Source organism: Caenorhabditis elegans, chromosome II, assembly GCF_000002985.6.
Source record: "Caenorhabditis elegans chromosome II".
Lineage (NCBI taxonomy): Eukaryota > Metazoa > Nematoda > Chromadorea > Rhabditida > Rhabditidae > Caenorhabditis > Caenorhabditis elegans.
The window spans coordinates 121,629-134,405 of NC_003280.10; the positions used below are offsets into that span (position 1 = coordinate 121,629).

At 35.0% G+C, this 12,777-nt stretch overlaps 3 protein-coding genes and 3 non-coding genes across 7 annotated transcripts; 1 reads left to right on the forward strand and 5 right to left on the reverse strand.

Moving 5' to 3' along the window:
- Nucleotides 1-1,641: 1,641 nt before the first annotated feature.
- On the reverse strand, nucleotides 1,642-3,376 carry nmur-2 (Neuromedin U receptor homolog nmur-2). Its single transcript, NM_061265.4, has 7 exons — nucleotides 3,294-3,376; nucleotides 3,078-3,246; nucleotides 2,878-3,034; nucleotides 2,556-2,721; nucleotides 2,264-2,510; nucleotides 1,923-2,211; nucleotides 1,642-1,872 (listed from the first exon to the last, which is right to left on the reverse strand). Exons 1-7 carry the CDS (start codon nucleotides 3,372-3,374, stop codon nucleotides 1,770-1,772), a joined length of 1,212 nt encoding a protein of 403 aa, NP_493666.2. The 5' UTR covers nucleotides 3,375-3,376; the 3' UTR covers nucleotides 1,642-1,769.
- A 1,104-nt stretch (nucleotides 3,377-4,480) lies between these two features.
- On the reverse strand, nucleotides 4,481-4,501 carry 21ur-13919. The gene has a single exon (NR_050782.1).
- Nucleotides 4,502-5,150: 649 nt separating this feature from the next.
- On the reverse strand, nucleotides 5,151-7,401 carry srd-3 (Serpentine receptor class delta-3). Its single transcript, NM_061266.2, has 7 exons — nucleotides 7,325-7,401; nucleotides 6,991-7,279; nucleotides 6,805-6,943; nucleotides 6,631-6,760; nucleotides 6,036-6,240; nucleotides 5,621-5,990; nucleotides 5,151-5,412 (listed from the first exon to the last, which is right to left on the reverse strand). Exons 2-7 carry the CDS (start codon nucleotides 7,076-7,078, stop codon nucleotides 5,310-5,312), a joined length of 1,035 nt encoding a protein of 344 aa, NP_493667.1. The 5' UTR covers nucleotides 7,079-7,279; nucleotides 7,325-7,401; the 3' UTR covers nucleotides 5,151-5,309.
- Nucleotides 7,402-9,354: 1,953 nt separating this feature from the next.
- Nucleotides 9,355-11,970, reverse strand: cwn-1 (Protein Wnt-1). 2 transcript variants are annotated; one of them, NM_061267.5, is made up of 9 exons: nucleotides 11,789-11,970; nucleotides 11,100-11,192; nucleotides 10,934-11,053; nucleotides 10,816-10,888; nucleotides 10,572-10,769; nucleotides 10,424-10,518; nucleotides 10,233-10,365; nucleotides 10,073-10,186; nucleotides 9,355-9,668 (listed from the first exon to the last, which is right to left on the reverse strand). In NM_061267.5, exons 1-9 carry the CDS (start codon nucleotides 11,947-11,949, stop codon nucleotides 9,537-9,539), a joined length of 1,119 nt encoding a protein of 372 aa, NP_493668.1. In that variant the 5' UTR covers nucleotides 11,950-11,970; the 3' UTR covers nucleotides 9,355-9,536. The 2 variants fall into 2 exon arrangements, 1 of the variants encoding a protein (NP_493668.1); NR_132572.1 differs by having other exon boundaries at nucleotides 9,537-10,186; nucleotides 11,789-11,949.
- Nucleotides 11,971-12,390: 420 nt separating this feature from the next.
- K10B4.8 lies at nucleotides 12,391-12,510 on the forward strand. Its single transcript, NR_050783.1, has one exon. It is a non-coding gene; the product is annotated as an Unclassified non-coding RNA K10B4.8 (non-coding RNA).
- On the reverse strand, nucleotides 12,391-12,510 carry K10B4.9. The gene has a single exon (NR_050784.1). It is a non-coding gene; the product is annotated as an Unclassified non-coding RNA K10B4.9 (non-coding RNA).
- Nucleotides 12,511-12,777: the final 267 nt, after the last annotated feature.

The following is a 12,777-nucleotide window of genomic DNA, read 5'->3' on the forward strand; positions in this document are numbered from 1 at the left end:
GAGGGAAAGGCGATGGAGGTAGAAAAGTATTTCGAAATATCAAAATTAGTATAAAACAATACAAATATTCACAAGTGCACGGCGGAAGGTTGAGTCGTTGAAACTGGGAAACACCGCCATATGAGAAAATTTAAAGAAATGATCCTTTAAAAATACTAATTTTATAATTTTTCCGAAATTTCTCGAGAGCTATAAATGTATGGCCCCTACTTCCCTTCAAGAAGATGTAATATTCTTTCGAAATATATAAAATTAGTTTCAACGCGATTTGAATCCAAATTCTTTTAGTCATGTACAGAGGTGAATAGTGTAGATTCAAATATTCAAAAACAATTATAGTTTAAAATTAAAAATTTAAAAATTCAAAAAAAAGTAATTTGGAAATTCTCTTGGATGAACTTTCCAACTTCGAAAGAAATTTCGATTTGAAATTGACAAAATGAATAGAAAAGATTGTATGTGTGTAGGTGGGGTGGCGACCTTGCCCCCCTCGTCTACCTCCTCAAGAACAGATGAGTATTCATGTGAATGTAGGTGGTAGAGGATGGAAAGGGGAAATGAACGGTACGGCAGTTCACAGTGAGGGAAAAAGAGAAATAGAGAAGGAGAGGGTGCGATGAAATGGAAAATGAGTTTGAGAGAGAATTAGACAGGAAAAGATGACAAAGAAGCAAATAAACCGTTTCGATGAATAATATATAAAGACGGACGAGGACAAAGGTTGGCGGAATTGAAGTTGGGAAGTTGAAAAATGGTTAGTGACCCAAGCCATGTACAAATCAGACATTTTGGAACAATCTCATTTTGAGAAGAGATTGATAATTACATAAAGCTACTGGTAATTAACGACTAAGAATAAGCCACTGCAAGTGTGAAAAATATCCATCACGAAAGTAAACATGCAATAACTCTACGATGAATCCACTTCCTATCTCTCATCCCTACATCACTTGTATTTTCACAGCAACATTTGATAACCATATGCATATGTAAAAGGTAAAAAGGGTGATCGAGTAATGATAAGGTGTACGTCTCTCTCATTCTCTACGTTTATATTCATTAGTGTGTTTGTATGTGTCTTCCTCCAAACGTTATGTACATATTGATAGACACAAAACCATCACGGCAAATAATGAACGGAAGGAGAAATAGTGTATGACTGTCAGTAAAATAAATTGAAGCTTCGGATTTTGAAAATGATCAAAGAAAAACATGTGGGCAATAAAATTAATAAAATTTAATAAGCATTAAAATTCTAGTTGTTTTATCTGATATCTGATAGCTTTTGCAACAAGGCAAGACCACATCATTACGTCACAAAGATATCAAGTTTAGTTATTCGGTGTTCCAAATGAGACTTGCGAGAAACGAAAAAAGACAAGTTAGTCTTTTTGCGCAATAGTTTTTATGGTATGATTGGAACGCAATGACTTCTATCTCAGAAGTTTTTACGTAATAGATTTCGCATAACTTGATGTTTTGGTTAAGAGAGGGAAAGTTTAAGGGACAATATTGATTAGCATTCAATGCAATCAATGCAATAATGAATATAAACATTTTTGTAGCTGTAGAAAAATTGAATGAGAATTGGCTTTTCGCAAAGTGCCCTGGTTTGGATAACCTTCAATATGAAAGTTTTCACTCACAATGACTTTGTTTTTGAATTTTTGAGGCAAAAACGGTTTTATCAAACAATCGGTTTCAAAGATATGTTTCATAGAGGATGTAGTCAAATAAAAGCAAAAATAAAATCGTGTGTTAGCATTATGTCAGTAGTTGTGTACTTCCAATTTACGATGGGGCTTATCTACACGTACACTTCCACGTGTCATGAGAGTTCTTTGTTCGGCTTCTGTTGAGGAAGAGCATCTTCTGAAATTTGTTGCTGGGTGTATTTTATGTCAAACACGCTTCGAACTTACTTTGACTGCCCTGGTCTCTGATGACCTTTAAACACAAAATTAGCAATATGGTCCCCTAGAATGGTCCGACAAAATGCACTTCGATACTTTTGAGACAGAATGTTGTACAGAATTGGGTTCGCAGCAGAGTTTGAATAATAGCAAAATCCTGAGATGTAGAAGACAATCATAGATAGGAATTGCACCGGAGGTGATATTGTCGTGGTTTCGGACCACGTCGTATAGACAGATAAAAGTCGCTGAATATGGAATGGAAGCCAGCAAATGAAAAATGTGATGACAACCGATACTAAAATTAAGGTAAAAGTTATAGCTCTAATCAATATCCTTTGAGAACTTACACAACATCTTCAGAACTGTCCTATTGCTTTTGTTCCTTCTTTTCTTTACCATTTTATCTCCTTTCAAGTCAATTTCTGATGATTCTAGTTGAACGGCAATATGCGCGTACATAATAACGATCGCAATCGCTGGAATAACAAAAAACACAGTGAATGCAAATATAATAATCATTTTTTGTTGATCCGGACGACTTTGGTTCATTGCACAGAATTCGGTGTGAAGTACGAATATTCCATCCGTTGAGACCGGGAAAATTCGATTATTCAGGACTCCGACTGCAAAAAAACTAACCTTGTTAGTCCATGGTTGATATTTTGCGTCTTCTGGAAGGGGGAGTTTGTTGATTTGAACTATGAATGCAATTGGTAGAGCGCAAACGAATGAAATAGTCCAAGCAAGAATAATAAGAACATTGGCTCTCCAGAGAGTTGAGAATATTTTTGAACGAAGTGGATGGCTGAAACTAGTTTACATTGATCATATTTCACAAGCAACTTTTCTCGGCAAATTCGATATCCTAAGATCCTCCAATCTCTTCCAAAAATAATACAAAAAAGAACCAAATTTTACCAAATTTGAATTTAATTTTTTTGAAATTTTACCAAATGCTTACCAAATTGCCAGCCACCGCTCAAATGAAAAACAACAAATAATCATTATTGATGCATATGAAGTGAACTCAATGAGAAAAGCCCGAGCTTTACAAATTCCCTCACTGAATCGATATGGATATGAGTAATCAAGGGATTGGTAGAACTCCATGGGGAGCCCTAAAACATTTTGCGTGAAACTTTTGAGTCAGAGAAAAATCACCTAATATCAAGGCAATAATATCTGAAACCGCCAAACTGAATAAATAGTAATTTGTTGGATTGTGCATAGATTTGTTTGCTGCAATTACGATACATGTGCAAATATTTCCGAATAATCCAAGTAGAAAAATAGTTCCATAAATAATGACTGTTGGAATTACTATTCCTGCCTGTAAAAACTAAAGTAAATATAAAACATTTAAAGGTTGAAGCTTACCGATTGGCACCGTTCACCTAGAGTAGACAATACATATTCAGTGATTTCAGACACATTGTATTCCACTGTGCATTGGGACATCTAGAATTTTTGAATACGTTAGAAAAAATTAACTATTATTTAACCAGATAGTAGTGAAGACAAAAGTAAATTTTTGAAAAAAAAAAGGAATTTTGGAATCAGTTTGGCTAATAGTTAAAAATTAGCAGGTGAAAATATAATTCAATTCTGAATTCAGATGAAAAGTAGTTTTTTTTACATTTTAGATTATATGGCATTTGGGTATTTTCTCTCATCTAACTGCGCACAACACAAAAATTTCAATCTCATATTTTCTTGGAACTCATTCTTGCATGTTTTCTAACAAACTTTACAAAATATTTTGTGCCACAAAAAATTCCAATCACCACGAAAGCTCATCCTCAACAAACTTTACTCTTTCTATTTGTTTTTCTTGTGGATTTCGTCTTTTTTTCTAGAAAAAAAAAACAAAGTTACATTTAAGTAGATGAGGGGTCCTAGCGTGTGAATTCAATTAATCATTTTAGTTCAATAGAGTCCAAACTTTCCTATTGCAGTTTTAGATGATCAGTTGGGGTGTGGAAAAATAGTGAATAGTATTCAAGTTTATACTTGTACAATTTTTGTTGCTATCCTAACACAAACAAATTTTGAAAGATTTTGTTGAGGAATTTTAAATTTATCTAAATTCAGGAAGTTTGTCCTGTTTTGGTCTGTTTTCCCAATAATAATTCCGGGAGTCAAGACAGGAAAAAAAACCAATTTTTCATGGTCATATAACTAATAAACACCTTCTTTCCGTCGTCATCTCTAATTCATTAGATTTGTTGGCTATTCTATAGGAATTGATGATTTTTGCTAGGAAGTAGCTTTTTTCACGAATTTGTTTGATTTTTTTTTTGGAATTTTTCCATGTATAGAGATAGCCGGCTAAATTTAAAAATTGATCAGGAGACTCAAATTTTTGAATTTTTTCCAACATTTAACAAAAATTAATGTAGCCGAAAGATTTTTTATTAAGAATACGTTTTGTAATTTCAATGTGCTCAGAAAAAATCCAAAAGCTAAAAAAAAATCAAATTTGCAAAAAAAATCATTTTATTTTCTATAAACTCGATCAAAAAAATTCTTCATGAAAACACAGCAGGAGTCCAAAAATATGAAAATCCTCATTCTTCTCTCACAAAACACTCATAAAAACTAGAAGCATTGTGATATGGGAATTTTGAAACAGACGACGGAAAAAGAAGGGAGATCTGCAAAGAAATATTGGAAGTTTTCAAAAAACAACAATATTAAGCGCATGCTAAAAATGAGCATTTCAAAAAAAAGTAACGCAGTTTTTCAGCAATAATATGTACTAAAATACTAAGAAAGAGGTCAATTTGAAAAATTACCTCATTGCCAAAAAAACCTTCAGGATGGGTAAATCAAAAAAAAAAAAAAATCTAAGTAAGTTATCCAAATGCGGTATTTAGCGGTATTGTCATGAAAATACATGAGAAAATAGGGCAATCCCGAAAAAAATTAACAGAAAATACTAAACTTCCCGGTGTTTGAGAAAAATTGTAGTTGCTACAAAAAAATTTTTAAAATTTTTAATAAGCTTCTTTTCTTAGCCTCCATTTTGTTTAAGCACGTTTTCAAACAAAATCAACATATAGGGATGAAAGAAATTTCAACTTAAAAAAAACCGCAACATTGCGAAAAGGATTCGCACTACATCACAACTTTTTCAAATTTTTTAGTGACCATCTGGGACCCTTCCCATCTTTTTCTTTGACCAGAAATGAGTATACTAGAGACTTTTAGAATATATCTACAAAATAAAACAGAAAGTTTCATTATTGCAAAATTTACACAAAAAGCAGCAATATGTACATGAGACTAGTTTTAAAATATATATTCACAAAGTTCAAAATGTGCCCGTTTTGTATTGTTATCGTTGTAATTTAATTTTCCCGCTTCTTTTCATGCTTGTGACAATAGAAGGTACTACGGAGTTGGGGCGACCGATGCAGCAGTTGAACTCAGCATTGCACTGGCGATTACTGGCTTAAGAAGCGAAGTTGGAAAAAACCAGCCTGTTAGCGCTGATCTGGAAAATTAATTTTCACTAATATGATTGATAATCTTTAAATTTAAAGAAATTTAAAGAAAGTAAAATTTTTTAACGAGCTGTATGAAAGTATTCTTTGCCAAAACTTGGGTTTGTTCCAAAACTTTTAGGGTCAAAAATGAGCACTCTGATCACTAGATAATGTGCTATTGCAATTTCAATGAAAGTTGAGAAGAGTGGAGCTTACCTATAGGGTCTGACAAAGTACAGAGAAATCAGTGGGGTAATCATCGGCATACACTCCATTATCCGAAATGGCATGTTCTCCACAATCACTCTACCAACAACTTGAAACAAAGCTAACAGGTAGAATGTGGACGCTGTGAGCCAAAAAATTGGGACGATTGCTTGTATTGTCAGAGCTTTGATCAACTGCTTGTGCGATGACCTTGTAGTCTCTGACATTGTTATTCGCCCACGGCCATCCAGACTTTTCAAGGTTTTGTGACGGAAAAAGACAATGACTCCGTAGATCGGGAAACATGGGATTGTCATGTAGACGATTGCAGAGAAGGTCGCAGCTGACCAGCAACTCATGTTACCAGCAATAACCAGGTCTAAGAATTATTTAAAAATTTCAAAGATTATAATGGCAAACTTACCTCCCCAAATTTCCTTAGAGTCATATATATACTCTGGGTGAAATGAATTCACAATTCTTTTCAGCGCGTCTTCGTTGGCTACATCCGACCAGTACACGATTACAAATAGGAGTGATGGAAGGTAGGTTAAAATACAGATTCGAACAATTTTCACAGTGTCCGGACTGATCTGATCGAGAATGTAATATCGATAAAGAAATGAGATCTGAAACAAAAATTCACGTTTTTTTTTCTCTTTACTTTTTTTTCAGTGTCCGCCCGCTTTGGAACTAACGTGAAGCAACAGCACCCGCGCCGACCTCATGGCGTCACTCCCGCCGCTTGTATCCAAATGTACAGTGCGGCGCGGAACCTGAACATGTCAGCCGCTTCCAAATAACTACCTTTCGCACTTCATTGTATACACACAGCGGCGTCGGCATGAGGCCCGCATTTTGCCCCCCACTCAGATGGGAGCCCTAGCTTATACCATCTCTTTCGCCAAATCTCCAAAGGTCTCAGCGAGGCTTCAACAACTTATTACCGAGGCGTGTAAACTCATTTAAGCTTTTGAATACGGTCAGTCAAAGTTGGTTTTAAAAAGCAGTCTTCATACCATCAAAATCCACTGTGAATGAGCTAGACAATGGCAAACAAAAACATGAAGAAAATAACAGAAATATGATGAAATTTGTCCGCATGCTCCGTGAAATATGTAAGTTAAAGACCAGCCCGAAAAGACAATTCTATAAATTGTTCTCACAGATCAAAACAATCAATCAGTACTTACTTTTGAAGAGCAAGCATTCCAGCAAGACAACTGAATAGGTCGCAAAGAGCAAAGTTCAAGTGCAACATCGAATAGCTCTGTAGAAGTTTTGGAGTTTTTGTGGAAATAAGGATTATGAGCAAGGTGTTGAACAGAATCCCTGAATATTTGTCTGATTACGTAGCTTTTAAATTCATGAAAACCTACCTAATGGATTGACGATATATCCAATGATTTTGAAGACATGATCGATTTTTTGCGCGTGCGAAATTAATTGCAAATTTGTTGCGTTCATTTTATATTCGGACTCTGACATAAAACAACTGTTATCTAGTGTAGACAATAGCGTAAAAAGTGAGCCTTTGAGAATACTGAAAAGTCTTCAATGAAGAGACCATAGAAAATGAATGGAAGGGAGTGTTGCAATTTCCGGTACGTCTAGAGTTTGTGAAGCTGATAATAGGGGAAATAGCAAGAAGAACGTTGAATTGTTTTTCTAAAAAGGCAATAATTACAGTAAGTTATCTACGTATGCTACTACCTGGGTAATTAGACAGCTGTGACGATACTATTATTTCCGGTAGAGTTAATCGTGTCTGGGGGATGACTGGCAATACTGTTGTAGACTAAAGGAAAAAAACAAATTAGGAAAAAATATGATTGTGAAGATACTCTAAAAAATTGAAGGTCCGAAAAAGAAATAATTTAGGTCCAAGGCTGCAGGGAGGAAGCCCTAAATAATTACGGCATGGATAAGGATAATTTTGTTTGAAAATTGCATTTTCAAACTTTCATACAAGGAACGTATTTCAACTTACTTCTGGGCTTTGAAATGAAACCTATTTAATCTGAAAAACACATTCTAAATAGGTCACTACCAAAAAATTGACGGCGTTGAACCAGAGAAAGTGGATCTAAAATTGCTTCCAGGTCATTTTTTCCCAAAAATCATTGGTTCATATAACGACTCTAGTTTTTTTAGATTTAATCTTGATTTTTTTTAAGTTTTATATTTTTAATTTTTATATTTTTTTGTTTTATACTTAGTTTTATAGACATGGGATCATTTTGGGACATTTACAAGAAAAAAAAATTGGGAAAAAATTTACAAAATTTTCTGGTCATTTAAAAATGTTCAGTCAGAACATTTTTTCGAATTTTTTTAAATTCAATGTTTTCACATTATTACTAGTTTAGCATTCTCAACTAACTTTTTCATCAACCGACTATCGAACACGTCAAAAATAATTGAAAAATTATCGTTTTTTTTTCTAACGGGTGTTCTCGCAATAATTAAATGAGGTTTGACTAGACACAATGAGCCTCATTAAGAGTGGATTTGGACATATTAAATAGAAAAACAAGAATTTTCCATGAAAATCTAACATCGTATGTGACTTAAAATATCGTCTTTGGAGCATTAAAAAACGAATAAATAATCGGACATATCTGGATTCCCACAAAAAACCACAAGTCACATGTTTTAAGTGAACAAAAAAAACGAGAACATATGTCACCTCAAAATTGCTTAAAGCAACTAGTCACCCTGAATAAATTTTTCGGGAAAAAAGGAGGTCCAAGGTTGTAAAAAATTAGTTTGATCATCGTGTGTAATAGCGTAAAAAAGAAGATAGAAGTCTAATTTAAAATTAATGAGTTTTTGTTTTTGCTATATGGGGGGGGGTCGTGCCACTAAAAAAATCTTAAATATTTCATGTTTGAGCATAACAGAATAAGTGGTATTGAGAATGTTTGCATACATATTTGTTGGAAGCTGGAACTTGCTTGTTTTTCTTTCATATTGTTTTTTTCTGCATTCTGAACAATAAAATACAATCAAAAAATAGCACTCTCTCCTGTATGTTTTCATTCCATGAGAGGACGAGTGAAAAAAAAAACAAATTCAATTATAAAAAATTGGAAAAAAGTTGGAATTCTGAAAACCTTTAATATAGCCAATTTTTATCATTAGTGTGAAAGTGCAAGCGGTTCATGTCATTCAAAAACATTAAAACAAATCACAACTCAATGTTTACAAATGACCTAGGCATAAACACTTCCCTATAGACACTTTCTTGGGAAATACATCCTGTTCAAAGAGATTGAAGAGCCGATTAGGCATGAATGTTTAAAATGCACGTTTTTAGAAAAATTCAAATTGTAATTTTACAGAAAGTAAAAAGGTAGTAAATTTTGTCTCAGTCTCCGTCCACAAATACAATTGCGAAGTGTCACGCCGTAACATTTTTCGAAGACAAAGAAAAAAAGACGTGCACTATTTTTTTCTCAATATTAGAATAGATCATTAAAAAGTGTCTGAAATGTGACGTAAGATTTCAAAAGCAAGTTCAGCTATACTCCTAATTTGAGACCAAACATTAGTCTACTCAAATTAATTCTTCTGAAGAGTCAGAAAAATATAAAGTCTGTTATTTAGTGAGCCGTGCCCTACCATGTAGAAGTAATATCTTGTTTTTTTTTGGTTTTTTTTTGAACATTTTTAAGAAAAAAAATGAACTTGCTCTTTTGAATGTCTGTTGTATGAGTATTAGGAATTAAATTGGCTCTGTTATCTTGAACATTTTTATTGCAAAATAGAGATTAATGGATTAAAAAACAACAAAAAATTCTGCAATATGAAAGAGAAAGAAACAACAATAAAAGCTGAGTGAAAGTTGACTAGTTGTATGCCTTTTTGTTGCACGGACCCATAAAATGTTGGAGAAAAATGAAAAAGACGATAGAAGTTCAAATTATAAGCATAAATACTTCTCAATTCGTTTCTGACATGGCTCACATCGTACTTCACAGCAGTAGATGAACTTGCAATTGCACTTCTCCTCGACTATTTGCACCTTCTTCTCGTATCCACGACCACAACAGAGCTGAAAATGAAACTTGTAAAAATTGCAAAATAATATTAACTTTGGGAGATTTAAATGGATATTCACTGGATCTAAAACAGTTACTACACCAGCCCCAGCCAATAAATAGGTTTTTATAAATTTCCATCCATTTCTGGATATCTTACGGTGAGGGAACGACTGGCTACTATTGGGTGTAGGGCCCCCAGCTTAGTGAGGGGCGAAATGCGAGCCTCACGCCGATGCCGTTCGCCGCTGTGTGTGCGCAGTTCAAAAAGGTAGTCATTTGGAAGCGGCCGACACATTGCACATTCGGATACATGCGGCGTGAATGGCGGCTTGAGGCCGGCGAGACGACCTCATGGGAGCCCTAATAATTATAGGTGCAAAAATAGAAACCCATTTCTGTGTATTTAAAATTTTACCAAACTGCAGTCATCAATCGCATTCGGTGCAAGAGTGCACTGACGACCTTTGGTTCCGAGTATGCCACGTAGTGGGTCAGATTCACAAAAGTCGGGGGATGGAGTCATGTAGACCTAAATAGTTGTTCATAGTATTTTTATAATCAACAAAAATTGATACCAGATCCGCGTTAGTGTGTCGCTTGAACTGAGAATTTTTCATCACGATTCGAGGTTTCTCAATACCATCCTCTTTGACGACTTTAACCTCGGCAGCTCCATCGAACTTATCCTTGATTGCCATTCCGATATGCCTGAATCATGATTTTTAAAGGACTTTTCGAGAATAGAAAAGACCAAGCCAAAATATACCTGAAGTTTGGTAATGAATCCCAACAAGTCCTCATTTCACAAGATCCACTCATTCCATGACACTTGCATTCTCGACGAAGAGACTTTTCGAGGACCTGGTATTGTTATTTTACTAAATGGTGTTTCAATGGCATTTCAAAAAAATTACCTGTCTTCCAGCTTGATTATTATGCAAATTAATCATATGCATTCCATCGGCAGACAGCTGGCTAGGTCCCAGAAGACTTGTTCCATTATCGTCCTTCATCATCAAAACTCTCCGTTGAGCGGAATCAACAAACTCTTTGGAGACACCAATTCCAAATTTAACATTGTCCGAGCAGCCCTGATATTGGAATTGACTTTTCTGAAATACACCTCTAATTTTATTGAAACTTTAAACTTCAAATTACCCCTGAGTGATCGTTTTTCGAGTAGTCACAACCGCATCGTTCACTTATTCCTCTAGCACAATCTCGGGTAACCCTGAAACATAGACATAGAACCTTGCACGATGTATTTCACTCATACTTATAAGCAACAGCAGCTGACGAAATTGCATGTACAAATGCCGATTCTCTAGTGTTTTCATAGAGAAAAACGTCCGGGATGACTTCATGAGTCACCGGATCGATCAAAGTGCAATTCCATCTGAAAACACATTTTTATATTGTAAATTCAAATCAATGTGCCTCACCTGCGTTTATGAAATTGAAATTGGCATTCAGCATGAGCAGCGAGAGATCCCGAACGAACACTTTCCATTAAGTCAATGTTCTTTTTACAGAATCTGAATACATTTTTCAGATTCGGTTAGAAGTTTTTGAAGAAAAATGGGCAAACTCTCCAGTTTTGCCGTACTTAACATACCCCGAAAAATGTGATTTTTTGCTGTTTTTTGGAGCACAAAAACTACTTAACAATAAGTTCCGTGTGGTCTATCTGCATAAGCATCAAATAAGCTCAATTTTGGATCCTTCCCTACATTTTTGGGCACAAAATCAATAGTTTTGGTCAAAACTACTTTGCCAATTTTTTGATGTGTGCGGCAAATTCCAAAATTTGCCGAGCCGAGCGTGCCGAGATCTACTTTTTTTGAAATTTCACGTGCTCGGCAAATTTGCCGCACACTCCTGTTTTGGACGTTTTACCGCGTTGTTTTTAATTTAAAAAGGTTTACATCAAAAAGGTAAGCATTCCCAGTCATTACGCTTTTTGCCATTAAAAAAATTGAGAAATTTTCAAGAAGATTTATCATGAAATTCGGTCTGTTGGGTCATTTTCAGAAATTTTACTACTCTAACTTTAACTGTAAATCTTTTCAAGAGTTTTTCAAAACACTAGGTTTTTAGAAAAATTTGCTATGTTTTTTAATTGAAAAGTTACCTCATCTGCCTCCTGGTGAGCCCTTTCAGTGATTTACATGACGTTCCCGGTTTATCTCTGTCAAATCGGTTGGCAGCAAGCCCGAGTGCTAACCATGACAAGCTTTCGACAATTGAAATCAGTAAAATGAAGATTAGGATCACTTGTGTAGATTTCAGCATTTCATAATAATTTTCTGTAGACTGAAAGAAAATCGATTGGAGAGAAGAAAAATGGAGTAACAAAGAAGTAGTAACGAGAGAGTAATAAATCAATGTAGGATAGGGGGAATGACTGCACTTTGGAACAAGATGGTAATATTCGACATCCGGTTGTACTGAAGAGGATCGTTCGAGAATGGTTTATGAAAATTAGCCATAGTTGATGCTCTATAGTTTTGAAATATGAGGCAATAAAAAAACAATGAATCACAGCGATTAAATTGTTGCCAATCTTAGAAATAGTATTCGGAATATAAAAATACAGTTAGTACCTCGAAGTTTCCAAACTGAAATAGAATACGAATATTCCAAAACGAAACGGGAAATTTCTCGAGGTTGATACCCCGTTGGTGTGAAGATTCTCCTGAGAGAAGGAGATTGGGAAAGGATGGGTCCTAGAGCGTGGGGCGATATAGCAACACATACGAAAAGCCATAAAACAAGATGATTTAGTAGTGGTCGTCGTATGTCCGACACACATACACCATTCGACAGCAACAGCAGCAGCAGACGAGAGGAAAGACGACGACGACGTTGTGGTGACACGGACCTATTGTAAAACAGATGTGAGAAAGACGGGAAGAGTTGGAATCGAAAGGCGGGGCCTATCAAGTTTTATGGCTCCGAATATTTTTGTAAGAGAACCCCGCGCATTGTAAAATCATGTATTGGATAAACACTATTGGATGTGTATGTATGCTAATAAAAATCATCAGAAAAATAAGAGCCACACAAACAGGCTGGACCATAAAAGTATGCACAAACGATTTTTCGTGAATTAAAATTGTT